This window comes from Mustela lutreola, chromosome 15, assembly GCF_030435805.1.
Source record: "Mustela lutreola isolate mMusLut2 chromosome 15, mMusLut2.pri, whole genome shotgun sequence".
NCBI lineage: Eukaryota > Metazoa > Chordata > Mammalia > Carnivora > Mustelidae > Mustela > Mustela lutreola.
This window is the reverse complement of record NC_081304.1, coordinates 43,544,264-43,571,502: the sequence shown is the minus strand read 5'-3', so window position 1 is coordinate 43,571,502 and position 27,239 is coordinate 43,544,264. Positions and strand designations below refer to the sequence as shown.

General features: G+C 39.3%; 2 protein-coding genes across 4 annotated transcripts in view; both read right to left on the bottom strand.

Annotated features, from left to right (window-relative positions):
- The window catches only part of NSRP1 (nuclear speckle splicing regulatory protein 1), a 59,737-nt gene extending 52,283 nt beyond the window's left edge, over nt 1-7,454 (bottom strand). Inside the window, exons 1-2 of one of the 3 annotated variants that reach the window (XM_059147932.1) lie at nt 7,382-7,454; nt 6,130-6,223 (exon numbers count right to left, since the gene is read on the bottom strand). In XM_059147932.1, the coding sequence (XP_059003915.1) occupies nt 6,130-6,223; nt 7,382-7,401 (114 nt within the window). In that variant the 5' untranslated portion in view covers nt 7,402-7,454. Of the gene's footprint in view, nt 1-6,129; nt 6,224-6,924; nt 7,087-7,381 lie in introns of those variants that run through there. The other 2 variants (XM_059147933.1, XM_059147934.1) reach the window with 2 other exon arrangements.
- An 8,003-nt stretch (nt 7,455-15,457) lies between these two features.
- EFCAB5 (EF-hand calcium binding domain 5) overlaps nt 15,458-27,239 on the bottom strand; it is a 167,832-nt gene continuing 156,050 nt past the window's right edge. Inside the window, exon 26 of the mRNA XM_059147747.1 lies at nt 15,458-16,344. Within this exon, the coding sequence (XP_059003730.1) occupies nt 16,151-16,344 (194 nt within the window). The 3' untranslated portion in view covers nt 15,458-16,150. The remainder of the gene's footprint in view (nt 16,345-27,239) is intronic.

The window sequence follows — 27,239 nt, the reverse complement described above, 5'->3', positions numbered from 1 at the left end:
TGTCCACAATACCTAAACTATGGACATCTAGAGTCTAGATGTCCAGCAACAGATGAATGGATAAAGAAGATGTGGTAGGGGCTAAGCCTACCTAGGCTTAGCCTAGTGGGTTAAGCCTCTGCCTTTGGCTCAGGTCATGATCTCAGGCTCCTGGGACTGAGCCCCACATCAGGCTCTCTGCTCAGTAGGAAACCTGCTTCCCTTCCTTTCTGCCTACTTGTGATCTGTCAAATAAATAAAATCTTTACCAAAAAAAAAAATAATAATAAGAGATGTGGTATACACACATACACAGACATATACACATACAATGGATTATTATGCAGCCATCAAAAAGGGAACTCTTGCCATTTGCAAAGACATGGATAGAACTAGAGTGTATTATACTAACCCAAATAAGTCAATCAGAGAAAGATAATTACCATATGATCTCACTGATACGTGGAATTTGGGAAACAAGGCAGAAGATCATGGGGGAAGAGAGGAAAAAATGAAAAGGGATAAAACCAGAGGGAAACAAACTGAGCGTTGCTGGAGTGGAGGAGGGTCGGAGGGATGTGGTGGCTGGGTGATGGACACTGGAGAGGGTATGTGCTATGGTAAGTGCTTTGAATTGTGTAAGATTGCTGAATCATAGACCTGTACGCCTGAAACAAATAATACATTATATGTTAATAAAAAATTTAATAAAATTTAAGAAAAAATTCTGAAATGCTTTACTTTCTTTTTTCCTTTGATTTTATCTATATATATATAGCACCAAACTTAAACATACTTTTCCTATGGAAGGGTAGACCAGTTCTAAGTTTTTGCTATCATAAACAAAGATTTTTGAATACCCATAAATCATAACACAAATTTCTGATAATTTCTTCAAGAGAGAATTTTAGAAGGGAAAATACAGGCAGTTTGTCTTTGATACAAAATGCAAGCTTTTAAATGTTTCTAACTTCAAGAATATACAATTATGGATATCTTTTTTAAACATTCACTTCCTTCTATTCTTCAAAATTACAATAATAATATGTATAATTTTTTTCAAAAGTAAAATAACCACATGCTGTCATTCAAAAAATAACAGATTTCATTTATTCTTTTTTTTTAGGGTTAACTTGACTTTTAAAGTTGACACTAATTTGCAAAACTGCTTTCCAAAAAGGGGCATCAATTTATACTAACACAAGTGTGAGCACTTCACCAAAACCTTGCCATTACCATTTTTTAATAGATTTTAATTTATTTAACAGAGAGATACAGAGAGAGCACAAGTAGAGCAGCAGGCAGAAGGAGAGGGAGAAGCAGGCTTTCCTGCTTATTGGCAGGATATATGCTCCCTGCATACTGGTCAGGGAGCCCAATACGCGGCTTGATCCCAGGACTCTGGGATCATGACCTGAGCCAAAGGCAGACGCTTAACAGACTGAGCCACCCAGGCACCCCACCCATTACATTTTTCTTTCTTTCTTTCTTTTTTTAAGGTTCTACTTATTTGACAGAGAGAGAGAGAGAGAACAAGTAGGCAGAGAGAGGGGGGGAAGCAGGCTCCCCACGGAGCAGACAGCCCGATGCTGAATGGATCCCTGGACCCTGAGATCATGACCTGAGCCAAAGGGATGACTGAGCCACCCAGGCACCCCATTACATTTTCTAAAAGTATTTGCTAACACAGAAAAAAACAGCAGCTTACTGTTGTCCCAATTTACATTTCTTACTTATACTATGATGAAATATCTTTAGTGTGTATCAGATATTTCTCTTTCTTCTGTATATGTCTATAAATGTGTTTTCCTCATTTTTCTGAAGTATTAGTGTTTTTTATAAATGCTTTACATCTTATGAAAATGAATGCTTAACCTATGAAAGGACTATACCATGGCTTCTGAGAGACTCAAAGTACAAGTTATTGTTATCATTCACTACTTTTTGACATTTTTGATACATTTATGAAAAACTAAGTTAATAAACATTTGCCATCTAGCTTAACTTAATACCTCTTTTAACTTAATACTTCTGTGAAGAGATCAAAAAGTTCTGTATCTTCATCCAACCTGAAAATTGTTGCTTTTGGATAAAGACACAAACTGCAACAACTTTCAGGTTGTACTGATCATACTTCTTCATGGCATTATGAATTACTGTGCAAAACAGGATCCTACAAGAACACTGTCTAGAAATAATTATTTCAATTGCCAAGATTAAAAGGAAAAGTCACTGTGCTCTGCAAAATGAGCAAGTATTTAGTAGTAAGAAAAAACTAAAAGGAAGTTTCTTGTTTAACCTGTCAGGCAACACCTATTTTAGTCACTGACCATCCTGTAACATTTGCGAAATACTACTGGTTATCACAAGTGCTTCTGAGAACTATGTAGACCAAGGGTCAGCAAGTTATAGCCAAATCCAGCCACCTCTCCTTTTGTAAATGAAGTTTTATTAGAATATGTTAATTATTCATGATCATTCATTTACATATTGTCTAATGGCTGCTTTCACACAAGAGCAAAGTTCAATTGTTGGCCTGGCAAAGCCCAAACACCTACTGCCTGGCTCTTTACAATACAGACAACTAAAATATCCAAGTAAATAATTTTACTTGTAGTACTTGTATCAGCATAGATATCCAGATACTAACTTATGGAGCTCATACACTAGTAGAGTGACAAGACTTGTATGCAAAGAACTTACATCACAAGGTATAAAAAGCTAAATGCTAAGAAAAGGAGAGTAAGAGAAAATGGGTAAGATTGCTTCCACTGGTGGGGCACCTGGGTGGCTCAAGTCATTAAGCGTCTGCCTTCAGCTCAGGTCATGATCCCAGGGTTCTGGGATTGAGCCCCGCATTGGGGTGCCTACTCAGCGAGGCGCCTGCTTCTCCCTCTCTCACTCCCCCTGCTTGTGTTCCCTCTCTCTCTCTGTCAAATAAGTAAATAAAATCATTAAAAAAAAAAAAAAAAAAAAAAAGATTGCTTCCACTGGGGAAAATGAAGGAAGCACTTTTGCAATGGGTTTTAAAGGACAGAAAGACTTCTAGTGTGATGAAAAGCAGAGTTGCAAAAAAACTACACTCTGCACAGAGAAGCACAGTTAGGGAACAAATGCTAATAAGCATTTTGAAGCCAAAGCTAGTGAAGGATTTCAATGTCAGGACTAGCAGTTTAGATTTTAAATATAATTAGGCTCAAAAGCAAGATAGTTACAAGTGAATAGAACTGTGCTTTAAAAGGATCAATCTGTCCATACTATTTCAAATTAATTTAAGGAGACAGGTGATAAGGAAACTAGTTACAAAGCTATTAAAATAATCTAAGTGAGGAAGATGGTGGCCATGACACTGGAAGAGGATACACTTGAAAAAAATGGAATAAACACATTACTATCACAGCAGAACCACTCAAACACTTATGATCAGACAATACCATCTGGAAACAATATTAATCTCTTACTCATACACAGTAAAAACTCCCATCTCCTCTGCCTCTGAACAAACTAATTATTCCTAATTAGTTCTGATAATTTTCAAAAGAGGAACCACTTAAATACCACTTTCCCACGTTTAAACTAACTCTGAATATAAGCACATATTAAAATTGAAGTCATTTGCTAGGGCCCCGTCTGCTGGACCTCTGGAAGGAAAGTCTGATCTTAAATTTGGATTCTTAAATGCTTCTGAATTGCTGTAAATAACAAGGGATTTGCTTTGCAGCAGCTCTTCTCCAGGTATATAATGCCCTCTTTTGGAAGAAAACCATAAAATATCTTTCTCTATATTTTCCAAAGCACTTTAACTTTATTGTTGTTTAAATTGTTAAATTTTAGATAAGAATTCTGGTATTCAGATATCAAATATTTAAATATACTTAACTAAGAAATTTACTTCTCAATGCTGGAATTCATCAGACTCATCTGTTTATTGATAAGATGTTATGAGGGGGAGCCTGGGTGGCTCAGTGGGTTAAAGCCTCAGCTTTCAGCTCAGGTCATGATTCCAGGGTCCTGGGTTCAAGCACCGTATCGGGCTCTCTGCTCAGCAGAGGGCCTGCTTCCCCTCCTCTCTCTCTGCCTGCTTCTCTGCCTACTTGTGATCTCTGTCAAATAAATAAACAAAATCTTTAAAAAAAAAAAAAGATGTTAAAATGAAAAATTTTTATATTTGTTCACTAAGAACAAAGCTGCAGCTTTCTTGTCAGTTGGCTTCTGGCTGAGCTCTACCAATGGAAAACAAAGATGATATACTGGAAGGTGGGAGAAATGGAAAAAACCAAGTATTCCTCTCTGCCTTTTTCTCTACCTAAGACATTAATCTCCATAGTGGCTTCAGCTCCTTCTGGAAGACTCTAGTTCCCAGGTAACCCTAGCCCTTGGCTTCCAGGACCTATATCCTACCTGTATCCTTCCCTTTATCATTACTTGCTCTTACTGCTGCTGATCTCTGGGATGCTTCACCATCCTCTTTTTGGTTTCTTAAGTCTTTTATTACTTATGTACCCAATTATCTGCAAGAAATCCCCCTAGGAAAAAGAAGAGAAGAAGGAAGGGAAGGAGGGATAGACGGAGAAAAGAAGAGCAAACTGGCCTAGCCCTAGCTTTTCTGGTTCTAGTATACCCACTGCCCACCAGCCTCATTTCGCAATGCAAAAGGAAGAGCAACAATGTGCGTAAAAACTTTCTAGACCGCTTGTGTACACCCATCCTTCTCAAATATTTTGCTTTGTATTACATGATATGCCAGGATGTGAAACTACAGAATAGGCATGTCCATGACTGATGACTTAAAAAAACAAAAACAAAAACATATATATATATATATATATATATATGGTTTTTTTTTTAAACAATGACAAGGGTACAGTCAATTCAATGGAGAACAGTCTTCCACAAATGATGCTGGGACAACTGGATACCTTATGCAAATAATAAAGTAGAACCCCTACCTCACACCCTATACAAAAATTAACTCAAAATGGATCACAGACCTAAATTCAAGAAGTAGAACTACAATACAGGCATAAATCTTTGTGACACAGGATTAATGAGTGATTTCTTAGGTAAGACACCAAAGCGTAGAAACCTATTAAAAAAACTAAATTGGACTTTCTCAAAACTGAACTTTTGTGCTTTAAAGGATACTATCAAGAAAGTGGAAAGACAACCCACAGAACAGGACAAAATATTAATAAACTGTATCTAATAAGGGACTTGTATCTAGAATATATAAAGAAATTTTACAACTCGTAAAAGCACAAATACTCCAATTTTAAAATAGGTAAATGATATGAACAGACATTTCTCCAAACATGATAAATAAATGGCCAGTATCACTGGCCATCGGGGAAATGCAAATCAAAATCATAATGTGATCGTTGTTTAGGGCATAATGTAGGGAAGTAGACTGCATTTGGAGCCAGTTTCTTCAACAGAAGGAAAGCAATAAACAAAGAAGTATCAAATACGTTCAATTACCTACCTATGCCTTATAAAATAATAAAAACTGAAAGAGAAGCTATCTTTCTACCAGAACAAAGGAAGAACAAGATTAACAGACTGAAAAGTCTTTAGAAATACAGAAAATGACTCAAGTATTAGATAAGCATATACATGGGGTTGTTTCTGTATAAGCTGTGGATTTCACAGGAAAACACTGTTCTGGCTGCTACAATAAAAAATACTCAGATATTATTGTGGTACTACCAATGGTACTTTCAAGAACTACCATAATTATACCTGAGCAATTACATTTAGCAGACAATTAATAACCACAAAAGTAGTCTTAGAAGAAACTACTTCGCAAATAAAAATTTCTAGGCAATTGGTGACATCTTAATAGCTCATTTTCAGGGATCTTTACACTAACAATTTGTCACATCAGTATTAGCTGTCTAAAACAATTTTGTATGACTGCTTAGAAATAACTGAAATTCACGACTTTAAAAAAATCTTAGATTATCCATGTACCACTCATGAAGAAAAAAAAATCAGAGAGAAGTCTTTCTTTAAATATTCCCTTTGAGAATTCTGTAAATTATTTGATTATTCTGTAAATACCTAAGGCAAGAAAAAAGACATCAAATTCACAAGTTCAATTTAAAAAATTATATTTCTAACAATGCAATAGAAAAACATATGTTCCCTTACCTCCTCCTCATCATCAGAATCATTTCCAAACACTGATGGTTTTTGCAAAACAGGGTGCAACTGCTGTGCTTTCTTTGGCAAAATAAGCCCATACCTGCATTTTTTTTTTTGAAATAGAAATTACACCATTATACTTAAATGTTAAAAAATAATACATCCACTACCTCTTCCAGATGAAGCTACCAAGTCAAAACATGTCAAATAGCTTATGAACACATAAGATTTTTTCTGCTTTTCTCAAAATTCTAATGTCCATTAAGATTTTCTACGTATTGCTTTTAAGCAATTATTTGCAGGTAAAGACCAAATTCAAATACCATATTAATCAAAGAGAATTAATTGATGACTTCAGAAATGTTTTAGACGGTGAAGTAACAGTAATGTTTCAGAAAGAACACGTTAGTGGAAAGCTCAGTTTATGCCCACTAAAAATTAGAAAACACTCTAAATTATCCACGTTATCAAACAAAGTATCTAGTCTTGTTTTGTTTTTCCCTACTGGATACTTACATAGTTTTAAATAAGTTATTGGATAATATCACCCACGAGAAATTTTTAAAAGATTAACTGAGAAACCCAAGTAGCCATGGACAGATGCCCATTACACTCTATCGAACTCATGAGCATCTCAGAGAACCATGCCATCAGATCCAACCCATTTAGCTTCTCACGTTTTGGCTTTAAAATGCCGAGATCACGGGAAGTAAGGATTATACATCAAAGGTAAAACTTCCAAGAACACACAATATTTGTCTCTCTTGCGGCAATGTATACCCCAATTCCCTATATGCCTACCCTTTTCTGAGGCTTCTCTGCACAACATTCCTAAAACAAGAAGGGAGGGCGGGAATCAGGACTTGAGCAGCCAAGAACAAGGCCCTCTAAGGAAGCCAGGAATGGTCTCTCTTCTCATTGCCCATGAAAGCATCCAACCAGGGAGAAACTCAAGCGCGGGGTAGGAAGCAAGACTGAGGGGCCTCAGACCGAGCTTTTGGAAAATAGAAAAGTCTCGCTCTCTGCCCCTCAGCCTAACTTCCTTTATTTCCTCACAAGTTTCTCCCTCAAACTTCGGGCTTCCATCCTGGAAAATGTGTGGGGGAGGGGAATATGTTCCTCAGGATCTCTCGCTTCTCCCCGTCTCTATCACTGACGGCACAAGCCCCTTCACTTCCAGCGCACTTTTTCTCCTCGGCCAGACAAAATCGCCGTGATTTTCCATTCCCAGCCTGACCCTAACTCCCGGATCACTCACTGCCTGCCCGGAATCGCCATCTTGCTCCCGTCTCCGCTGAACGTGGCCGACGCCGACGTCACGGAGACGCAGACGCCGACGTCGTCACGTAAACTCTCGCGCGGATTTGGGAGGTCTGGACTACTTGGAGCGGCTGAAAGTTCGGCTTTCCAGTTGCTTCCGCACCGTAGGGGACCCAGTCCTACGGTCTTCGTCTTTGTTTGGAAACCAACTGGCTGTCTCAAATTAATGCGAGGAAAGGAATGACAATTCTAGGCTAGTAGCTCCCGAACTGTGGAGCGTCACCCGGGAATTCGTTAAAAATGTGAATTCTCTGGCCCTTTCCCAGACCTACTGCATCCCATGCATCCCCATCCGGGATGGGGCCCAGCAATCTGAATTTTAACGAACCCTCCAGGGAACTGTGATAATCAAGTTTGAAAAAAACACTGCCCTAAGGCTATCGATTTTTTTCCCCCCGCCGAGGTATTTAGTGTGAGTATACCTGGCTCAGGGTAACTTGGCAGAAGATAAAAACCTATACGTGAATACTGGGCATATGCTCATTGGACGAAATGATTTATAACATGGTGGTAATGCTGGATATAGAAATCAAAACCATATAGGATCTATGTACATTTTTAAATCCAGTCACACTCCGTCTGTTCATTCACTAGCACTTGGCCCATTCCAAACTAGTCTTACAGCAGCCAAAGGTATCTTTTCAATTACTGACAGAAGGATGTTAAAATCTCTAACTATAATTGTAGATCTATTTCTCCTTTTAATTCTCTTGTGTTTTGAAGTTCTGTTATTAGGTATATAAACATTTAGGATTGTTAGGTCTTCTTGCATTGATCTCTATATCGTTAAGAAATGACTCTCTTATTTCTCTCAACGTACTTTATCTGATATTTATACAGTCAGCTTTGTTAGCATAGTACATCTTTTTCCATTCTTTTACTTTTAACTTATTTTAATCAATTTGTGTCTTTATATTCAAAGTGGATCTCATGTTGATAGTATATATTTGGGTCTTGCTTTTTTTGTCTAATAGGATGATTTCTTTTATTAGGGTGTTTAGAACATTTTCCTTAAAGCGATAGGAGTATGGTTGCAGTTTTTCTATTTCCCCATCTGTTCTTTGTTCTCTAAGCCTCCCTGCTTTTTTTTTTTTTGCCATCTTTTGGATTAATCAAGGAATTTTTATGATTTAGCTTAAGATTTTTATGATGCAACCTCTTTGTTGGCTTATTGGCCATACTTAATTTTTTAGGTGTTGCTTTGGAGTTTCTCATATACATCTTTAATTTATCTCAGTCTGTCTTCAATGATGACTATACTTCTCTATGTATAATTTAAAAAACCTTACAAAAGTATTTTCCTCTTATACTTTGTGTTACTGTTTGCACACATTTTATTGCTACCTGTGTTATAAACATATAAATTATTTTAGCTTTAAGCAATTATCTTTCAAAAACATTTTTAAAATAAAAAAATAGTATGTTGGGGCGCCTGGGTGGCTCAGTGGGTTAAGCCACTGCCTTCGGCTCGGGTCATGATCTCAGGGTCCTGGGATCGAGTCCCACATCGGGCTCTCTGCTCAGCAGGGAGCCTGCTTCTCTCTCTCTCGCTCTCGCTCTCGCTCTCGCTCTCTCTGCCAGCCTCTCTGCCTACCTGTGATCTCTCTCTCTGTCAAATAAATAAATAAATAATCTTAAAAAAAATATTATATTTAGCCACATATTTACCATTTATGTGTAGGTGGGATTTCTTCATAGTATAGCCATTCTTTTTTTTCTTTTTTTTTTTTTTTCATTGGGTAGGGTCTGGTGGAGGGAAAGCGAGAGACTCTTAAGTAGGCTACACAACCCAGTGAAGTGAAGCCCATTATGGTTTCAGTTACAGCCTGAGATCATGACCTGAGCCAATATCAAGAGTCAGATGCTTAACTGACTGGGCCCCCCACGTAACCCCCCCAGGCATTCTTTCTCAAACAGCTTTTTTGGGATATGGTTTGTAATACATTCAGGGAGTTATGCTACCATCACCACAATCAATTTTAGAATACTTTTAATGCCCAAGAAAGAAAGCATGTATCTATCAGTCAGTCATTTTACCCTATACCCTTTGACCCTAGGTAACCAGTAATCTACTTCTGTCTCTTTGGAATTGTAGTCCTAATCCGTTTTTGCTCCATGTACCTTGAAACATTATATTAGATGTATAAATACTTAAGATTGTTATGACTTCTTAATTAATGGAGACCTATATTTCATTATGAAATGACCTTCTTTATCATGGTAATATTCTTTGCTCTGAAATCTACTTTGGTTGCTATTATTCTGGTCACTCTGCCACTCTTTTGACATTAACTACTGGGAAAATCAAAAGATGTTCAGAAAAGGAAAATAGTTGTAATTTACTACATGGCTAAGCCCTAAATAGCATACATAATCACAATAATGCAAACGCTGAAGATCAACATATTCTAATTTAAATTACAATGTAATATATTGGAAAGAATGGAGGAATGGGAAATGTTTATGTGTTTGTGTGTGTGTGTGAACACACATACTGGGGAAGAAGCTAAATCTTTGTAATGCAAACTGGGAGGCTAATAAATATTGCTTAAGTCAGGAAAAAAAAAAGTGTAGCCACACTGTATGTTATTTCACACTGTGGAGGTACATGTCAAAACAAAAGCCAAAATAGAGGTTGGGAAACATTTTAATAATTTTATTTATTTATTTTTATTTTTAATTTTTTTTAGGTTTTATTTATTTATTTGACAGACAGAGATCACTAGTAGGCAGAGAGGCAGGTAGAGAGAGAGGAGGAAGCAGGCTCCCTGCTGAGCAGAGAGTCCGATGAGGGTCTCCATCCCAGGACCCTGGGATCATGACCTGAGCCAAAGGCAGAGGCTTAACTCACTGAGCCACCCAGGCACCCCAGAGGTTGGGAAACTTTTTATGCCAAGGGTCAGATAGTAAATATTTTGGTTTTGTGGGTCTTAGGGTCTTAGTACCTGTGGCAGGTATTCATTTATGCCCTTGTAGTGCGAAGGCAGTCATAAACAATTGGGCATGGCCTTTCCTTCCCTCCACCATAACTTTCCCTTTCCCCGCCCTCCCTTCCTCTCTTCCTTCTTTCCTTCCTTCCTTCCTTCTTACCTAGCTATCTATTAAATAAACTCTACACTACATGTGGGGCTTGAACTCAGGACTCTTGTTCTCAGGGTCCACTGACTGAGCTAGCCAGGCACCTCTGGGCATGGCTTTTCTAATAAAACTTTATTGTAATAGGCAACTGGCCGGATTTAGCCTGTGGGCTGTGTATTAATTCCTGAGCTAAAGGAATTGAAAATAGTCGACTCAGAAATAAGAAAAATAGGGGTGAAGAGGGATTGAGAAATGCTCTGGTCTTAAAATGTATAATAGGATGACTCTTCAAACTATAAGTATATGTTATTTTGCTTAAAATAAAAAAGAATCAATAAAGGGTAAAAATAAAGCCCCCCTGCCAAGACTGTCTGCCTCTTGCTTAAAGAGACTGAATGCAGAATTAGTTACACAAAATTACCCAGCTCAATATGCTATATATAATGTGAGCTTTTGAATTGCTGTATTGAATCCTGTACTCTCCCCTGGCCTTTGGGATGTTGCAGTGAAGCAATTGTGAGATTTTTCCCAAAGGTAGAACACTGATTTCTCAGATGCAGTGTTTCAGAGAGTTCAAGTTCTTCAAACACTTGGCAGAGTTTGCAGCAATGGTGGTACCTGCAGCAGTGAATCAGAGACACAGAGAAGCCTCCTAACGTTTTGAACCCAAGTTTGGGAACTTTAATTGAAGGTGCTGAAAGGACAGAAGCAGGGTAAAGCCAATAAGAGATGGTATCATCACTACCATACTCCTGACTGTTACACAACAGAGAATTCTGACTATCTTAGACTTTCAGAAATAAGACCTCAAGAATAAAGCAGTTGACTAGAATTGGATCCAGGGTAACTGCAGGGTCCTTAGCATCCAAGATAATGGATGTTCCATTTAGTCTTTTGACATTAATGTTACTTATGTTACTTCCTTACTCTTTCAGTCTCTGCTTTTTGTGCCCTCTCTGCCTTTTTGTGCATTCTTGTCCCAAACCAAACTACCCATTCTCTAAACTTGTTGTCTACCAGCAATTTCTGCTAATTTTTACTGTCTGGAAGGCAGTTTGCTTTAATTGTTTAGGGCCTGGTGTGACACTTTTTGGCCTCTCTAAATACTTACCCCCTTCTAACCACTGCTCCTATTACTATCAAGGGTTTAGTTACTTTCAATATTAGACCATTTCACAAATTGGTTTCCCTTTGACCGGGGGTCAACCCTAATTCAAAAAGCTGTGGCTGGAGAGTCAGGGCCACAGAGAACAAGATATGGCCACCAAGAGGTGCCTTACTAGTTGTGGTCTATGGGCAAGACAGTCTAAGCCCAGGCAGTAAACTGAGGGATGGTAAGATAGAGTTACTGAGTTAATGACTAGGAGACAGAACACCCTCTGAGGATAATTACCATGTCTACGGACAAAGAAATAGGCAATATTTAATTTATTGATATTATCTATTAAGGGAAGTCTTTATAATAAAATCATATAGGGGAGAGTAAGAACACAGAGTTAATGATGTAGAGTGGGGTTAGGTGGGAGTAGCATTACCTAAACCTCACACGAAAAGAATGAAAATTCCCTAAATTACTTGCAAAGATCTTCGGAGTCAGTGGATTGGAGATGTCTATGGAAGTTAAGGGTAGCTGGTAGCTTAATCATACTTAGATTAATGGGGAATGGGAAGTCAATCACAAGAAACCACATACTGTATGATTCCATTTATATAAAATGTCGGGAATAAGCACACCCACAGAGAAAGGAAGATGAATAGTTGCCTAGGGCTTGAGTGGAGGAAAATGGAGAGTGACTACTAATGAGTATGGGGTTTCTTAAGGGGGTGATGAAAATGCTCTTAAATTGATTTTATAATGGTTGCAAGTTCTGTGAATACACTAAAAACCATTGCACTGAACATGTTAAGTGGGGGCATTATATTTTATGTTAAGTTGTATTTCAATAAAGCTGTTAAAAGAGGCAACAGGAACTTTTCTAAGATTCCTGAAAGAATTTCTAAGATTCTAAGAATCTTAGAATTTCTAAGATTTCTAAGATTCCCAAGATTTCATTGTCCTGAGAGCTGATTGTTTTTCCTAGACCATAATTAAAAAGGAAAGCTATAATTAAAAAGGAAAATGGTCCAGACAGACAGTCTCTCCTTTGTTGTCCTGGCTGCTCCTCCCTTGCAGTCTATTTAATAAAGCTCTAGCTCCTTTGTTTTGCCTTGGGGGAATTCTTTCATTGCCTGCACCACGAGCCTCCACCCAATCTGGAAGCCCCACATTTTGTGGCCCAAAATGGAGAACCTCTGCCGGGTTGAGAGTCTTTCCAGATTGTTTTGGAATTTCTTGGGACTTTCCCTCAGTGGACCAACTCTAGTGCTCCTTGGGGGAACTGACAGCCTTGGCGAAGTTTATTCCTTAGTGAGGCTCTGAAGCCCCCGGGGGAACTCACCAGCCTGTCCTTGCTGAAAGGGTGAGGGATTTCCCCTTTTGTCCTTGGGAAGGATCCTTCTCTCCCTCTCCTTTCTCTTTTTGGCTCTTCTGCAGTCAAACCCTAGTACTTCTCAGACAACTGAAGATCTCTGGCCAGGATGGCTCCCCAGTTTGGTCTAAAGGTCTGAGGGCAGAGAGGTCAAACTGCCTGTGCCTGTGAGGGTGAAGGACCCCTTTCCTCTCCCCTCCCACAGCATCCCCCTGAGGTCTCTGTTCCTAATATGCGTGCAGTAAAAACTTGTCTAGGGGAAATCTCTACACGTTACGGACTGGGCTGGAACCCTTTCCTGATACTGGCTGACTCAGCTGCCTTGCTTCTTTTGCCCTCCACCCCCTTTTTCCTTTGTTCTCTTGGATCCAGCTGCCATCCTGATCTATAGGCAAAATACGTTCCTATGCGCCTCAGTAAATCCAACAATTATATATACAAATGATGATTCCAGCCCATGCCGTCGGAGGGTCCCCTCCCTCTAAATCCGTGGACCTAGCCACCAGGGAATTTCACTCAAATCTCGTATCAGCACAGTATAATACCATGCTCTGGTCTATAACTGCATAGAAACCCTGATAGCCCCACAAGCTTAGGTAGGGACAGCATGTCTCTCCCCGTCAAACGTGAAGCTGCTACTGAAGATGAGTCTTCTGCTCAAATGCCAAAGACTTGTCATCATTGGTCTGTCGGGGGGGAATGTCGATGCTGCTTGTAGGCAACAGGCTTGAGCAATGGAAACCCAAGAAAGCCCAAAGGGCCCACAGTGACCACTGGGCTGAATGCAAACAGGCTCATTAAGCCACTCACCTCAAGACAGCCATAAGCCCTAGCTGCCCAATGGGATACTTAAACTGGACACAGTTACCAAAAAGGAAGACTCCATATATTCTCATTCTCATGCCCCCCACCAGTTTAGCCCCCGCTACTATGTCCCGGTAGACAGTCTCTCCTTGCTTACTGCTCCATTATAGTGTATTCAATAAACTTCCATCCCCTTTAAATTTAAAAAAAAAAAGAAGAAAAAAGAAGAAAATGGTCTGCATGTTTGACACCATACAGGGTCCTCGTTACTTATAAGCTATAGGAAAGAGCGCCAACAAAAAATCTAATCAAGTCTAACCTTCTGAAGTGTATATCACTATTTGTAATTCAATCTATTCAAATTATTCAAATCAGCCTATCCAATAAATATATTTAAATATAAATCTATATCTAAATTTTGTCAAGTATAAGTAACATCCTCTTCGCTAAAAAAGTAAGCTTCTGGGGACGCCTGGGTGGCTCAATTGGTTAAGCAGCTGCCTTCGGCTCAGGTCATGATCCCAGGGTCCTGGGACCAAGTCCCACATCGGGCTCCTTGCTCGGCAGGGAGCCTGCTTCTCCCTCTGCCTCTGCCTGCCTCTCTGTCTGCCTATGCTCGCTTGCTCTCTCTCCCTCTGTCTTTGACAAATAAATAAATAAAATGTTTAAAAAAAAAAAAAGTAAGCTTCTGGTGTTATGGGATAGCATGTTACTTGAAAGATTATTAAATAAATCCAACTAGTCTTTCTTGTTGGTTGCTTAATTTTATTTTTTTTCAAATATTTTATTTATTTATTTGACAGAGACACAGGGAGAGAGGGAACACAGCAGGGGGAGCAGGAGAGGGAGAAGCAGGCTTCCCGCAGAGCAGGGAGCCCAATGTGGGACTCAATCCCAGGACCTTGAGCTGAAGGCAGACGCTTAACAACTGAGCCAGCCAGGTACCACAGTTGCTTAATTTTAAAGTATTTTCCAAAAGACTGATAACATGGTTATTAGCCTGGCAAAGGTTGTCAGGTGTTAGTGACATATCTGAGGTGCTGGCAAAAATTAGGAAAGATGAATGCTAGGTCCCCCTGCTTCTTACTAGCTGTTTTGACTTAAGCAACTCACTCTTTGAGCCTGTGTCCTAACTTATAGAGATAATGATATTAAACTGATATTAGACTGACTACCTTACAGGATCAAATGAACTGTGTGTGAAAACACTTCAAACAAGTTAAAATCCAGGCAAATGTATATCTGTTCTCAGTTAAGCTAGATGCCATTTAGTTTGCTTAATTCCCACGACAATGGTTAAAAAGGTAGCCTTCTGCAAAAATGTTCTCTCCTCACAGCCTAAAATGCCATTTGTATGCACAGTGGACTTGCCAAGCTTGTTCTGAAGCCATCAGGATATGTGGCTATCAGTTTAATATCTTTAAGAACATTGTTCCTAGAAATGTCATTGCAAATGCCCTGAAAAGCCCTCTTCCAAATATGAAATAGGCTTACAGGTTAAAACTGGGCATCCAGGAGATGAGGACTGGTAATAACACTGCCATCTTATCAGAAAAGGTTAAGAAGGGACCTCCAATCTCAAATTATAAGATGTTTGGAACACATCACATTTTGTCAACCAAATAAAGAAAATGAAGTTTAATTTCCCAAATTTTTATTAAAAAGAGACTCTCATCAGATATCTTATTGCAAAGATGAAATCTCACAAAAGAGCAGCAAAGTTTGCTGTAATAATAAGTTTTAAATAAGTATAAATTCTTTTTGCAGTTCTTGAACTTGAGAGGTTTTTGTTATTAAAAAATAAAAAGAAAGGTGTTTTCTTTTTTCCATGAGTCATGGACATCTTCCTACAAGAATTTCTATTCATTGGAATAACTTGTCAAAATGAGTGGGGAGGAAGAGTCGGAAGTGGAGAGGGAAAAGTGGGGGCGGAGCGCTCACTTAAGTCTCTGAAAAAATTAGAAAAACAATTCTCAGTTAATTTCTTAAAATCTTTATTATCTGGTAGTAAATGTAAAAACTACCATTTCCCCCTTAAATCCTCAGTCTTTACTTTGTACCTTAAAAGAATGAAAATAACTCTACCCAATTAGCCACAATAGTGCCATGGCAGATGCAAAGTTAAAACTGAAAGGAAACTTTTAAGTATATTCCATAACATACATTTGGTTACGGCTACCTTGACTGGATATTTTTTAGATCAAATTTCTCCTTAGGTAGCATTTTCGTTTTAGAAAGTGCTGAGGTAACTGTCTAGGAGCAGAATATGTCTATGTGGCACTCCTTTCCAGTTGAAAATATTTTAGAGTTAACAAAACTGAGCATGACAAAAATAGCCCAAGTACAGTACTAATTCACTAGCATTTCCCTGGCACGTTTCCCTTCGGCATCTTCGCATACACACAGGAGTCAGTCTTGGAGGGCAAGGGGGGAACAAGGGTACTACTTGGTTTTTTGTTTAGCTCCATGAGAGCTAAACAGATGTGTGTCCAGTGGTAGAAGTATTCGATAACAGTATTACCAAATTCCCATACTTCAATTCGAGAATGATCTGTACCAAGGAAAAAAAAAAGTTAGTGTGGATAGTTTTGTACTTTTGTTATTAAAATATAAATTTCAGTATAATGAGGAAAGTTTGTCAGATATGCTTTGAGTCAAAACCATAGCGGAATTTTGTTTATGCAATTATCAGAAAACAGATAAATGAATCTTGGTATATAGACCATTGTGGATAAACCTCAAAAACATATTATCACAAAAATTAAGTTGTAAAATAATGTGTTCTTGGGGGCACCTGGGTGGCTCAGTCAGTTAAGCGTCTGCCTCTGGCTTTGTTCCTGATCCTGGGGTCCTGGGATCCAGCCCCACATGAGCTCCCTGCTCAGTGGGAAGTCTGCTTCTCCCTCTCCCTCTGCCCCTCTTTCCTGTACAATCTCTCTCTCTCAAATAAATAAACAAAATATTTTTTTTAAATGTTCTTTTGGATACAATTAAAACACAATTTATTTATTTTTTTTAATATTTTTTATTTATTTGACAGGCAGAGATCACAAGGTGGCAGAGAGGCAGGCAGAGAGAGAGAGAGGGAAGCAGGCTCCCTGCTGAGCAGAGAGCCCGATGTGGGGCTCCATCCCAGGACCCCGAGATCATGACCTGAGCCGAAGGCAGTGGCTTAACCCACTGAGCCACCCAGGCGCCCACACAATTTAAAACCCTGTAAAATTATATTGTTTATGGATTCATAAACACGTAGTCAAAGCAAGAAATCATGCATAAAACTGATAAACATTAAATTCGTAATAGTGTTATCTCTAGAGAGGAAGAAAGGAGAATGAGATCAAGGAGAGGTAGAAAGTCTCAACGGTGTCTGTAATGTTTTATTTCTTTAAAAGTGTCTGACTCATACATAATACTAAGATTAAATATAGCATATGGCTCTGTAACCTCTACAAGTTTCTAACTTTTTACTTCTTCTTTAAGTAAACTTTAAACCCAACACAGGGCTCAGACTCACAACTCCGAGGTCAAGAGTTGTGTGATCTTTGGGCTGAGCCAGCCAGTGCCCCTCTAACTTCTATGTTTAAAATATTTCCTAATCAAAATATATTTTAGGATATGTAGTGACTGCACAACATGATGCTTCATTTGTTAAACTGTAAACTATTAAACTACCAGATATAAAAGTTACTTTTCTCCAGGAGTCAATCACTAATATTCAGACAGAATGACTCAAATAAAAAGAGACTATGCTTTAAAAGTTGAACAGATCTGGGTTCCAGTCGTGGCTCTATACCAACTAGTTCTGTGACTTTGAGCCGTCCACTTAATTGCTGGTCATCTTCCATAAAACAGGGATGATACCTCAGAACTGTTACAAGTATTAATGAGAAAACATGTACAACAATCTGTTACAGAGTAGTTGCTAAAAAATATTAATTACCTTCCTTCTTTACAGTGACTCTCATCCTCAGCTCGACGTTTTATTCATTTTTGTTACTCCTATTGTCTGCCACAGTGCCTAACTCAATAATGTTTGCTAATTTGAGTTGCATAAGCCATTAAATGATACTTATATTTGAATAAGAGTTTTTAAATATCATCTTCTATCCAATGGCTCATTAACAACAATGACAATTGTGTCCCTCCTGGATATCTGTTAGGATGACAGAACACGTTTTATTTCCCTGTATTCTATCCTTTCTCTCTACGAAGGAACAAGATTCCCTGAATTAGATGTACCCTTTCTAGAGGCGCCTGGGTGGCTCAGTGGGTTAAAGCCTCTGCCTTTGGCTCAGGTCATGATCTCAGGGTCCTGGGATTGAGCCCGGCATCGAGCCCGGCATCGAGCCCGGCATCGGGCTCTCTGCTCAGCAGGGAGCCTGCTTCCCTTCCTCTCTCTCTGCCTGCCTCTCTGCCTACTTGTGATCTCTGTCTGTCAAATAAATAAATAAAATCATTATTTAAAAAAAAAAAAAAGATGTACCCTTTCTATTGTTTTGAAGTTTTGACCATGACAAAAGGTACAATATGAGACAGTAAGGCACATAAAAGGCGGGAAATATTCACGTCTCCATTTTTATTTGAGGGTGACTTTAAAACATAGGGGTCCAGGGGCACCTGGGTGGCTCAGTGGGTTAAAGCCTCTGCCTTCGGCTCAGGTCATGATCTCAGGGTCCTGGGATCTAGCCCCATAGCGGGCTCTCTGCTCAGCAGGGAGCCTGCCTCCCCCTCTCTGCCTGCCTCTCTGCCTACTTGTGATCTCTGTCTGTCAAATAATAAATAAAATCTTTAAAAAAAAATAGGGGTCCAATTTTCAAAAATTCTTTTAACACTCACAGAAACACCATCTTTCCTCTAAATTGTAATTGTTCAAAAAATGCTGAGACAAGAAATTACAGAAAAATTAAGTTAGGTTTTTCAAATGTTAAAAGTCTTTCCAGATAATAGCTCAGTATCATAAATGACAATTATGAATAAAAACAAAAACAGTTGCTGGTCATGAAAGCACATTAAAAATACCTGATCCATCTCAAGGTATGGGCAATACTAGACCAATGAACACAAATACTTAAAATACTGAGGTGCATTTGTTATAACTGATCCCTTTTTGTACTAATTAACTTCCTAGAACCTTTACAAGGTAATGCTATGTGCTGCAAAAATTACTTTGATGATCTTAATGTTCCAATGTCATGAATCTAAAGTTTATCCCAGGTTTCATTCCTAAAATCAATCTTAACTCATTTTCTGAGCTATCAGCTCTGCTGCACCCATCAGTTTTTATTCTGCCCTTCCCAAATCCCCATTAAGAGCCGTGTTCCACAGATGCCTGTCACAGCGTTCTTATCTGAACATCCAAATGAAACAGACCCCTATCTGCAGTCATTATTAAGCTAGTCAGCCATCTCCACGGTGATTCCAGGACATGAGGATGGGGAGGGAGGCCTCTCCCTTTCACAAGCCCCTTTTGCTTATTTCCTGTCTTTTTGTTACCGGGGACAGAAGCTCTGGACCTCTCTGGGCTGTGGTTCCTGTTTGCCCGCGTTTTCCAATGAGAGATTGATGTGTTAACAACTGGCTGTACCGTTTTCTCTAATGAAGCCTCCTTGGCTCTGGAGGGGGTTTCCATTGACAACGGTTGAGCGCTACTGCCCTCTTGTGGTGGAGAGACGCCAGCTTGTGCAGCTTGGCCGGCGACAGAATGCACGGACGTGATAACTCCTTCAAGAAGATACACTACTTTTGTTTCTTTCCTAACCATAAGAAACTCTACATATATTTTTTGCGTTGCCTTGGTGAAGGTTGTAGTAGATTAATTGAAGACATCTCAGCTAAAAGAATGGCTGGGTCAACCTTTGAATCTGTTCATGAACCTATCAACTCAGAAACATTTGATGGTATTTTTGTAGGTTTTAGTTTAATCAAACTTACACAAGGAATTGATTTTGCTGAAGACATCGGGATGTTCTAGGGTAGTTCTAATTCAAACTCCCTGTATGGATCACTGCTTTCACACTAGATGAGTTAAATCCTTTGGGAGAATTACAATTAGAAAAATGGGTGAAGCAAAAATAATGATGTATTTAAGCACCGAGTTCCAAATTAAAGTGTAACTGCTCCTTTCAACTAGTAACCCAAGAACAGCAGTATTTCTTGAATGTTCCTCTCCTTATCATCAGTTCTTAGTTTTCGTTCCTTTCTTTCTATTGTTTTATATACCCTATGCCACCTCTTAACATTACTGCCATGTGCAATGAGCTAAATGTCCAGGCCACATTGTCTACTTAAAAGGGCATGTGTGTGCATATTTCAGTTTTTATGTGGGTCAGAAAACTCATATTTGACATGGTAGTCGGGCACTTAATATGTCATTGTTCATTTAACATGTTCTGATATGCTGCTTCCAGCTTATCAGGAAGGACTCACTGGTAAGAGGGGAGGTAAAAATACACGTTTTCTTGAATTATCTGAAGTTGGGTAGAATTTTGTTCTACGCGGAACACTGAGTTCTTACGGGTGTATTAGTTTAAAAATTTCTATATGGTACATCATATTGTATTGGCTTGTTTTCATGATACAGCTATAAATCGAATGTGGGGAATTGAAATCAATGCAATTTACAAACATTCATAGTTTAATGCAGTGGCCTCTGAACTCTTTGGACTATGTGCCTCCATCAGTAACAAAGTTTGAGCATGAGCCCCGATATATGTTTGTTTATGTTATTTATTTTAAAATATTTATTTATTTATTAAAAGATTTTATTTATTTATTTGACAGAGAGAAATCACAAGTAGATGGAGAGGCAGGCAGAGAGAGAGAGAGAGAGGGAAGCGGGCTCCCTGCTGAGCAGAGAGCCCGATGCGGGACTCGATCCCAGGACCCCGAGATCATGACCTGAGCCGAAGGCAGCAGCTTAACCCACTGAGCCACCCAGGCGCCCCTATTTTAAAATATTTAAAAACAAAACATAGAAGTTAGGCAATGGTGGGATAAAATAATACAAATAAAAGTTCCACGATATTTTTCTTACACCCAAAGGTACAGGTATCAGTTATTTGCTCCTTCTGTTTTCTCCTTTTTGTCTGGAGCTTTGTGGAGAAAGCTTACAGAGGTCTCTGTATTCAGTAAACATTCTCATGCTTTCCCCGTTTTCACTCTGGTACTCTCCATCTCGACCATGTCTAATGTCCCCCAGCCCAGAGACCTACTGTGTTACCCTCCCTGAGAAACAAATTTTTAGTGTTGGAGAGAGGAAGTTGTCCAGTGGTGTGTTGTAGAGATGAGATGCAGAGACCAAAACACTAAAACAGAAAGAAAGGACAAACGACAGGGAAAAGAAAACTTCCAGAAAGAATTATCATTAATGCCCTCAGAGGGAGAAGATGTTGCATTTATGAAACATGAACAAAATGTTGTGAGGAGGAAATATTTAGAGAACCAAGGCTCTTAGACCTTAAAACACGCAGAAACAAGAATTCAATAAGACTAGAAGATCAGCTTGACAGAATGTCTTGGCAAGTGAAACAAAGGGACAAAAAGATGGAAAATAGGAGAGAAAATATAGGGAATTAAGAGACTTCATCTAGGAGAGCCAATGTCTGAATAATAGGAGTTCCAAAGAAGGAACACAGAAAAGGGAGGGCAGGGTCACCACCAACTTCTGGGTCACCTTTATGTAAATGAGAAAAAGACACCTAGCATGGATGAATGCACTCTGTGAGCCCGGCTTGGTAAACAGAAAAAGGTGTGGAAAGAAAAGGATGCCCCTCCTCTAAGCAGACATAGTCTTTTTTTTTTTTTTTTTTTTCTTTAAGCAGACACAGTCTTTTTTTTTTTTTTTTTTTTAAGCAGACGTAGTCTTAAGCTAAGGCACACATTTGAGGAAATGGAATCCTGGTTAGATTTCAGCCCCCAGCCACCTCCTCAGCAGGGCACCTTTGTGCAGTGCAAAGAGGGCACAGCCTTCGGTTGCAACAGGGATGCCATGGGAGAAATCACACAGAACTTAAGGACCTGAGTGTCAAAAGAGAAAAGGCCCAGTGAATGCTCAGAACAGTGGATGCAAACAGCCGCATATCAAAGCATAGCCTTATGAAATTTCAGTCTTGTGGGGGAAGGGGAGTGATTCTCCAGCTTCTAGAAAGAAACAAAACAAAACAAAAACAAAGAGGTCACATGCACAGTGTCAGGTTTCAGAAAGGCTTTAGACATCTCAAAGACAATCTTGGATGTTTCCAAGTTTCTTCAGACAATGTAGCTACTTCCTCTAGAAGTTAAACAGAGAGTTTTCATATGACTCAGCAATTCCACTCCTCCTCATACACCCAAGAGAACTAAAAGCACACACTCCCACAAAACAAATGCTTACAGCAGCATTTTATACACAATAGCTAGAAAGTAGGAACCACCCATATGTCCAACAACTGATAAGTGGATGAATAAAATTTGGTATAACCATATAATGGGATATTACTCAGCCATAGAAAAGGAATAAAGTACTGATACATAGACCAAAGATGAACCCTGAAACATAATGCTAAGCAAAAGAATCCAGATATAAAAGACAACCTATTGTATGACTCCATTTATATGCAATTTCTAGGGGCTGTGATAGAGAGGGGCCAGGGACAGTAACTGCTAATGGGTGCTGGGTTTCTTTTTTTGGAGGAGTGAAAATATTCTAAAATTAGGTAGTGGTGATAGTTGCAAAGCCTTGTGAATATACTAATAATTACTGAGTGGTACACTATATATTGGTGAATTTTGTGCTCTGTGAATTATAATCTCCATTTCTCAAGAAAGAAAAGGAGGCACTGTCTTTAAGATTATGTTCCCTGGCAAACTACAAATCAAATATGAGGGCTGAATAAAAACATTTTCAGACATGAAAGGGCTCAAAAAATTTACCATTCACCCACGCTTTCTCAGAAAACTACTGGGGATCTGCTGCCTCTGAACAAGACAAAGTAAACTCCTATGATAGCAACAGAATGAATTTCAGGAAGGCAGCCAAGTAGCAGTTTTGGAGTGGAGGAAGATCCTAGATAGAAAGAGAATTATGATCTCTAGAATGGATGTCTTGAAGAAAGAAAAAAAAAAAGGAACTAAAAAAGTTATCTGATAAAACTTTTCCCCAAATTTCCCTTTTGGGAAGTTAGATGGAAAGACAAGTGGATGGGGTAGGAATTATCAAGAAACACCAAGACAATTCAGCAATTATATATATGTACATATATATACACACACACACACATATATATGCTAATTATTTAATTCAGGAAAAACAAAAAGTGAAAAAGGAGCATCCAAATAGGTTATGGTGTTTAGCTATAGATATTATTTGCATAGACAAAAATCATGTCAACACTGCATTTTGATTTAACCTCAAATGGTAATATAATTACTTGGGAAGACAGGATAAGAGAATGGTAGTACAACAGAACTAAATTTTCATCTGTAATAAGAGGAAGTCAATTGACAAGGTTGAAACTGATGAATGAAAAGATAGCAATATTGTATAATATTAGAAATAAAGAAATGTGCCAGTGTCCGAAGAAACAGTCAAAAGTAGGCTGGCGGGGCGGGCACCTGGGTGGCTCAGTCGTTAAGCGTCTGCCTTCAGCTCAGGTCATGATCCTAGGGTCCTGGGATTGAGCCCCACATTGGGCTCCCAGCACGGGAAGCCTGCTTCTCCCTCTCCCACTCCCTGTGCTTGTGTTTCCTCTCTATCTCTTTGTCAAATAAATAAATAAAATCTTAAAAAAGTGCACCTGGGTGGTTCAGTGGGTTAAGCCTCTGCCTTTGGCTCAGGTCCTGGGATCGAGCCCCACATCGGGCTCTCTGCTTGGCAGGGAGCCTGCTTCCTCCTCTCTCTCTGCCTGCCTCTCTGTCTACTTGTGATCTCTGTCTCTGTTAAATACATAAATAAAATCTTAAAAAAAAGAAACAAAAGGGTCAGAAAGAATTGCCTCTGGTGAGGGGAATTGGGGACAGTGAGAAAAGAGAAGAGGGATGAGCTAGTTGTTGGAAGGCTTTTAGTTCTTTTTGACTTTTTAAAAATACCTTAATAAAAATATAATTTTTCTAATCCTTCATGATAAAAGATTATTTAATATTCACTAAAATGAAAAAAATGTGTCAGGGAAATCTTGCAAATTATATCTGCCTTAAATAGAAAAGTGTTCTCGTTAAACTGATTTTTAGCAGGATTTATCAGATATTAAAGCATTAGTGATGGTAGCTAGACAAATAAAACCAGGTTGTTTCTCTAAATTCGATGACTATTGTTGGAAAACTTTAAAATTTAAAATCAAAAGGAATGGTAAGGAGCAGAAAGATAATTCATTATTTGATTTTTTTTCTCCTTTCTTCTTTCCCCCTCGAGGACTTGGACTGGAGATGGAAGGGGTCTGCATGCATAGGAAATGGTCAAGCATCAAGGCCCCAAGTCTTTACTGAACCGCAAGATAGTTTCCCACACAGTGTGTGAATGAATACTTGTCCAATATCTTCACTAATAGGACCCTTTAAGAGCCCCCCCCCCCCCCAAAAGGAATCTATTCTGAAACTGAATGAGATGTTTCCTCCTCTAGAGCCTGACATCTGGGAGCATTTTATAAAAGGCACACTCCAGGCTCTCTGTTAAACTCAGGTCTACTGTTGATTGCAGCTTTCTTCCTACAGGTAGGAAAACAACAAAGCCCAGCAGGAATCACCATCCAAGAAACTAGGTCTAAGAAGGTAGTAGAGAACTGCAAATCCAAACCAGTGATAGTCTTCAGAGGATCCAAATTAATAGGACAAAACAATGTTCTTGGTATCTTTTTATCCAGTTCACTTTGACTCATTTCAAAGAACCAGGCACGGGGTGCCTGGGTGGCTCAGTCAGTTAAGCATCTGCCTTTGGTTCAGGTCATGATCCTGGGGTCCTGGGATTGAGCCCCGCATCAGGCTTCCTGCTCAGTGGGGAGCCTGCTTTTCCCTCTCCCTGCCGTTACCCCTGTTTGTGCTCTCTGTCTCTCTAACAAATAAATAAAATCTTTAAAAAAATGAAAAGAACACGGCACAGCCTCACAGTTGGGATTCAGTTCAGTGCTGTATTCATACTGATTATTTCTGGAAAGTGGGAGAATCTTGTGGAACACTCCTGTCTCATCCTCAGCCGGGGGAATGGAGTCGTGTTCCACCCTTGTCATGGAGGGAGCTAGAGAGTGTTCCACCCTTGTCATGGAGGGAGCTAGAGAGTAGCACTTACGGAAAGATCACACGGGGAAGGTGAATCTTGAAGACAGAGTTAATTAGGGCTGCGAGTCCGGCAGCCCTTTCTTTTGATGGTGGGGTATCTCCCTCCATTGCTGTCTTTGGAGGATCATTGTGGTGAGTTTCTTTTTAGATGGTAAAGACACTGAGGCTCTGGCTGCTTTGACATAGGAGGAGCTCTAGGGCTCTTGTAGGGTAAGTGAAGGATTGGGGAATTCTTGTAGAGACCAGTGCCTGTGGCCTTAAAGACCCTTGGATTTAGACATAGGGGAGAAGTATGGCCAGAAATACAGGCTCTAGAGACCAAAGTGATTCCGGTCACACTTGAAATGAGAGACAGTGTTTTTGCTTCTAGATCTGAGAACATTTCCTGGTAGATAATGTCTGTCCAAACCCCAGGGAGGGGAACATAGGAAAGGTATGGGACACCCTACAGAAAGAGCTGGCAAGGTTGGCAGCAGAGGTTCAAAGTAGAGTGGGGAGAATAGATCCTTGAGATGGTGGTCAGGTCATGGGTCTTCAGGTAGAAGAGGCCAACTTCTGGAAGTGCTTTTGATGCATTATTGCATGCACAGCTGTCTGGGTCCTGGTCCATTGGTCACCTGAGTCACCAGGATCTCTAAAGGCAAGTATGTCAGCAACATTCATGTGCAATGGCACAGCCTTGGGAAGCCAAGCCTGCTGGACGAAATTGCCCAATGCTCCTCCATAGATGATTGCCTCAGTCTAAAGGTGGGATTCTGCTGCCTGGAACTCCACCAGAATATAAAACACCCCTTTCTAGAAACGCAAATCAAAATCACAATGAAATATCACATCACGCCTGTTAGAATGGCTATGATCTGAAAGACAAGAAATAACAAATATTGATGATAATGTGGGGAAAATAGAACCCTTCTACACGGTTGGTGGGAATGTAAATTGGTAGAGCCACTATAAAAAACAGTTTATGTTCCTCAAAATATTAAAAATATAATCACCATGGGATCCAGCAATTTTGCTTTTGGGTATATAACCAAAGGAAATGAAATCACTACCTCAAAGGGAATCTGCGCCTCCATTTTGTTTTTTGCAGCATTACTCACAAAAGCCAAGACATGTAAACAACCAAAGTGTCCATTGATGGATGGATGAAGAAAATATGGTGTCCATATATGCCGTGGAATATTATTCAGTCAAAAAAAGGAGGAAGCCCTTTGCAACATTCGTCATTTGCAACAACATGGATGGACCTGGAAGTCATTATGCTAAGCGAAATAAGCCAGACAGAGAAAGGCAAGTGCTGTATGATCTTACTCCTATGCGGAATCTGAAAGAACTGAACTCATAGAAACAGAGAGTGGATTGGTTACCAGAAACGGGGGTTAGGCGTTGGGGGAAATGTGTGAAGATGGTCAAAAGGCACAGACTTCTGGTTATAAGATAAATAAATTCTGGGAATGTAACGTAGAGCCTTGTGATTATAGTTAACAATATTATACTGTATATTTGAAAGTTGCTAAGAGAGTAGCTCTTGAAAGTTCTCCTCACAAGAAACAAATCTCATAGCTATGTGAGGGGATGGTTGTTAATTAAATCTATTGTGGTGACCATTTCAAATCATTATGTTGTATACCTTAAACTAATATCATGTATATGTCGTTGTATCTCAATAAATCTAGGACCAAAAATAAAAAAAAAAAAATAAGTAAAGGTGAATGTTTTCTAAACATTAAAAAATATATATTCCTTTCTAGAACTAGGATGTAGTAGGGTGAAAGTTGGCAGCAGAAGTCCTAAGAAAGTGTGGGCACATCACCAGCCCCGATTTTACCTTCTTGGCAAAAACCCTTAGTTTGAAAGGTGTGGGACTGTGTTAATAGTCCCTCTGCAAGATGGGCCGAAGGGACAGATACTGTTGGTATTTCATGCTGGGTAGGGCTCTTGAATGGGGCCTGAGTTAACACTGCTAGAAGGTTCAGATACATTTTGAGCAACAAATTGCCCTTCCAGAAGGTTCCTGTTTTTCCCGTACAAACAGAAAGTTACCCCAATACGTTCTCCTTCCCTTCCTCAAATGGTGAGCTTAGAATTTCTTGATACAATTGCATCTGAAGGAGAGGGGGTTGGTATCTGGGTGGCCTGTGAACTTTCTTGATTGCTGCAGAGATCATGACAAGGCTCAAGCTTTGGCCCAGGAGGTAG